Source organism: Mesitornis unicolor, unplaced genomic scaffold, assembly GCF_000695765.1.
Source record: "Mesitornis unicolor isolate BGI_N332 unplaced genomic scaffold, ASM69576v1 scaffold32502, whole genome shotgun sequence".
NCBI classification, from domain to species: Eukaryota; Metazoa; Chordata; class Aves; order Mesitornithiformes; family Mesitornithidae; genus Mesitornis; species Mesitornis unicolor.
The window spans coordinates 6,659-10,937 of NW_010169044.1; the positions used below are offsets into that span (position 1 = coordinate 6,659).

Genomic DNA, 4,279 nt, shown 5'->3' on the forward strand with positions numbered 1-4,279 from the left:
TTTTTGCCTCGCAGGCCCCCCCGGGTGTCCCGGGGCTGCCAGGACAAGTTGTGAGTGTGTCATCCCCCTGTGCCCAGCTGCCATCACTGTGAGTGCTCAGGGCTGCCTGTGGGGGGCTGTGGGACCCCCACACCCCAGCCCCACTCTTACTGCCTGCAGGGGGAGAGTGGGAAGCCGGGCGTGCCAGGCAGGGATGGTGTGCCGGGGAAGGACGGCGAGGCAGGGATGCCTGGCAAGATGGTACGTTGCTTCTCACCCCATCCCAGCGGGAGCCCCACAGGGCTCAGCCCAGGGGTGTCTGCAGCTGAGGCTGAGGTCTGTGCTGCTTGTACCAGGGCATGCCAGGACCTTCGGGTCCTGCTGGTCCCAAGGGAGAGCCAGGGGATGCCGGAGCCCCAGGACAGGGGAGTGCAGAGCTGCCTCTGCGGCCTGGAGCTTCCCCAGTGTTCCCGGGTTGGGATGAGGGAGAGCATCCCCGTGCAGTCCTGCTCACCGGCCCCTCTCTCCCCTGTCTCCAGGCCATCGCTGGCCCTCCCGGCACCAAAGGCGAGAAGGTAAGGAACCAGGGTGCCGGCAGAGGGACCCCCACTCCTGGGTGCTGCCAAAGGCCCCAGGGTGAACAGGGGTCCACAGGCACCCACTGTGGGCACACCTGAGCACCCATATGTCACTGCAGGGTGAGCCTGCGCTGCTGGAGGGCGTGGTGCTGGGACAGCCTGTGAGTTGGCCTCGTTAGCCTCATCCTCTCATTAACCTCACCCTCCCACTGTCACCCCATGCATTCTTGGGGCCAAGCCAGCCCCCTCCCCTAATGGCGTTCTCCCCCTGGTAGGGCTCCACAGGTGACCGAGGTTTGCCTGGCCCCAAGGGTGAGAAGGTGAGTGCTTCTCATGGCAGGAAAGTGGGGAGGCAGCTAGGGGGGCTGGGGGCTCCCCAGCTGCCTGCCCATGGTGGGGGGTGAGTGGCTCCAGCTGCCGCCGTTCCCCCCGCGCATTGTCTCCCAACCCTGTTTTTTGCTTGTCTTTTTGCAGGGAGAGCCAGGAGGATTTGGGGAGCCAGGGGATCCTGGAGAAGATGTGAGTAGGAGGCACATGGGGGGCTGGAGGGTGGGTGATGGGGGCAACAGCTATTGCTGAGGCAGGTGGGATCTGTGTCCCCACTACACATTGCCCAGCCTTTCCTAGGGGCTTCATGTCTTTGCAGGGAGCCAAGGGGTCCTCTGGAGCCAAAGGGGAGAAGGTGAGTGTCGCCTGGTCCCAGGGGAGTGGGGTGCTCCCCAGCCCTGTTTGGGTGGCACGGTGCCCACCAGCCGGGAGACACACTGTGTGCTCTGCCACCACACAGGGATCACCGGGTGTTGGTGTGCGGGGACCTCCAGGACAGGACGGGCCTCCAGGCTTGAAGGTAACACCTGCCCCTGTGTCACCCTGGCTCTCACCATGTCCCCGACACCCAGGTGCTGCCCTAGCTCAGCCATGGGCAAAGCACACTCCTGGGGGCTGTTTCCCTGGGCCTCATCTTTTCCCTGCCTGCTGCAGGGTGACATTGGCTTGCCAGGACCCCCAGGACCCCCAGGCTTAGCAGGCATTGCTGGGATGCCAGGACAGCCAGGCCTGAGAGGGGAAAACGGGCAGCCTGGCCCACCGGGTCCCCCAGGAGAGAGGGTAAAGGCTATGGCCAGTGCTGAGGCTCGCTAGTCTGGGTGACACCAGACCTTCAGGCAGTGCCAGCAGGGTCCCTGCAAGCCCTGCCAGCTCCTCGCCGTGGCCCTTGCCCACTCAGGGTGTTTCCCTGCCAGGGTCTGATCGGCTTTCCTGGGAGAGATGGCACTTCTGGATCCCCAGGACCCGTCGGGCCCCCAGGGCCAGCTGTGAGTACAGGGCTCTGGTGCTGCAGCGTCCCTGGGGGTGCAGGCACTGCCCTGGCTCCCCTGCCATCAGGCAGGGTGATGAGCACCCACCCTGCGCCTTCCCAGCCCCAGCCCCTGAAACTGGAGGTTGCTGGGTGCTCAGGCATGGGGCAGGATCTGCTGGGAGAACCCCGGGGATGCTTTGTGGGGTGCCTGGTACTGCCTTCCTGCTGTGGTTCGCTCACCCCTCTCCTTTCTTTTAGGGTATACAAGGGGCCTCTGGCCCAAAAGGTGACAAGGTAGGATGGGGGCAGCCCTAAAGCATGAGGGATGTGGGGCCACTCTTCTCGTGGGGTTTCCCTGCTGCGGCCACCCCCTGGGTGATGCTGGAACCACTCTGGGTGGTGGCACATGGGAGACTGCTCTGTGCCAGGCACCCAGGGCAGTGGGGGATCTGCAGGGATTCCCCTGGTGTGGTGGGGGACATGTCATGGCGTGGGGTGAGCAGTGGACAGCAAGGATAGAGATGAGTTCTTGCCTTCCCTTGACAGGGTGCCCCAGGAGCTGGGCTGCCGGGAGCCAGAGGTGAGCGTGGAGACATGGGGCCACGGGTAGGTACCACCACGGCCCTCTGTATCCTCACCACAGCCCCCGTGTCCTCAGGGGACAGGGAGCCAGCACTGCATCTGTCCCCAGGGTGGGGTGATGCTGGGGTGCTGCCTTCCCAGACCCCTTTACTTATGTCCTTTTCTTCTCACAGGGTGAAGACGGGCATCCAGGGCCAGAAGGCGATCGCGGGCCGGCGGTAAGTACCCCCCTCCCTGGCTGCACCCCTGGCTGGGACCCTCCCTGACCACCCCCTCCTCTCTCCTGCAGGGCTTGCCTGGGAACCGGGGTGAGCGTGGGGACAAGGTAAGAGAACCTGGGGACTGCAGAGCTGGGGGGCAAACAGTTTATTTACCCTGGAGATTAGGGTCCCCAGGAAGGTGCTGCCTGCTCCCTCCTGTGCATCCATCTCACTATCTCCCCTTTCTCTCAGGGAGATGCTGGGGCCCCGGGGCTCAAAGGAGACAAGGTGAGTCCCTGGGGCGGGGGGCAGTGGCAGGAAGGGCAGCAGTGCTGGCTCCCTGCTCACCCCCTCTCTTTTGGGCGCGCAGGGTGATACTGTGGTGCTGGAGGGGCCCACTGGAGCACGGGGCAGCAAGGGGGAGCCGGTAAGAGATGTCCCCATTCTTCCCGTCCCCCTCTGCATCCTCCCTCTTGTCCAGATGGGCAGGGGCTCTCCTGTGCATCCCCCTCCCCAAAACACAGGACAGTTAAAGATCAGCCTTATGGGTTTGATCCTGCACCTCCTCTCCTGAGTGGCACAGGGCAGCACTCCCCAACCCCTCTGCCTGCCAGAATCGCTGGGGAGGAGGGTGTGCTTCTTGCTGCAAGGGACCCTCCCTCACAGAGCATGTTGTCCCCTGTCTTTAAGCCACCCCGCAGACCCCTGTGTCCCTGCCCCAGGGATCTGTCCTCCCCACACTGACACGTGTCTGAGCATCTCCCTGTCCCCTGACACCTCCTTGTGTTTCCCCCTTCGCAGGGAGAACGTGGCCTGAAGGGCACAGAAGGGGACAAGGGGGACAAGGGAGAGCAAGGCATGCCTGGAGAGAAGGTACAGGGCTGGGGGAGTTGTGTGGGGCTGGGTTGAGGGTGCTGGGTTGGGGATCACAGAGGTCTGCACATGGGGCAATGGTCAGAGGGACCAGGGCATGGTGCTTGTGCCCGTATGCTGGTGCTTGTGGGCACCCTGGTAAGGGAAGCTGCCAGAGCTGGCTTTAGAGGCCACTGTGGCCCAGATGTGACCGTGAGGTGGCCGGAGCTCTTCCTCCTGCCCCGTGTTCATCTGGGTTTCTGTTTGCAGGGAGCAAGGGGTGAGCAAGGTGAGAAGGGCTCCATGGGCTTCCCCGGGGCACGCGGCCCTGGTGGGCAGAAGGTAAGGAGCTGGGCACCTGACGCTGCAGGGGGGTGCTGGGGTTACCATCCCCCTCACCTGCCCAGACCAATGGCTTTGCCTTCCCCAGGGAGAGGTCGGAGCATCAGGAGAGCCTGGAGAGCCGGTGAGGAGCCGTGTTTCAGTGCCACTGCCACCCCACCACGGAGCAGGAGCAGACCTTGATCACACTGTGTGCTCTTTTGCAGGGCCAGCCCGGCCGTGACGGGATGTCTGGAGCTCGGGGAGAGAAAGGAGACATGGGACCCCTGGGCATGCGCGGCCCCAAGGTGGGTTGGCTCCTCTGCCCGCCAGTGCTCTCCTGGCCAGGACTCGTTCCGGCTTAGTGAGGCTTCTGACTCCCCTCCTCATCCTCACAGGGTGACCGGGGCATGAAAGGCGCCTGTGGCCTTGATGGGGACAAGGGCGAGAAGGTGAGTGGCTGCCCATGG

The 4,279-nt window shown here is 64.1% G+C and overlaps 1 protein-coding gene across 1 annotated transcript in view; it reads left to right on the forward strand.

Moving 5' to 3' along the window:
* Positions 1–4,279, forward strand: part of LOC104536590 (collagen alpha-1(VII) chain-like) — a gene marked incomplete at its 5' end in the record, with an annotated part of 14,601 nt that overhangs the window by 6,456 nt on the left and 3,866 nt on the right. Inside the window, 17 exons of the mRNA XM_010179246.1 lie at positions 160–240; positions 519–554; positions 677–718; positions 833–877; positions 1,032–1,076; positions 1,204–1,239; positions 1,539–1,664; positions 2,113–2,148; positions 2,610–2,654; positions 2,726–2,761; positions 2,889–2,924; positions 3,007–3,063; positions 3,438–3,509; positions 3,759–3,830; positions 3,919–3,954; positions 4,037–4,117; positions 4,208–4,261. Of these exons, the coding sequence (XP_010177548.1) occupies positions 160–240; positions 519–554; positions 677–718; positions 833–877; positions 1,032–1,076; positions 1,204–1,239; positions 1,539–1,664; positions 2,113–2,148; positions 2,610–2,654; positions 2,726–2,761; positions 2,889–2,924; positions 3,007–3,063; positions 3,438–3,509; positions 3,759–3,830; positions 3,919–3,954; positions 4,037–4,117; positions 4,208–4,261 (936 nt within the window). The remainder of the gene's footprint in view (positions 1–159; positions 241–518; positions 555–676; positions 719–832; positions 878–1,031; positions 1,077–1,203; positions 1,240–1,538; positions 1,665–2,112; positions 2,149–2,609; positions 2,655–2,725; positions 2,762–2,888; positions 2,925–3,006; positions 3,064–3,437; positions 3,510–3,758; positions 3,831–3,918; positions 3,955–4,036; positions 4,118–4,207; positions 4,262–4,279) is intronic.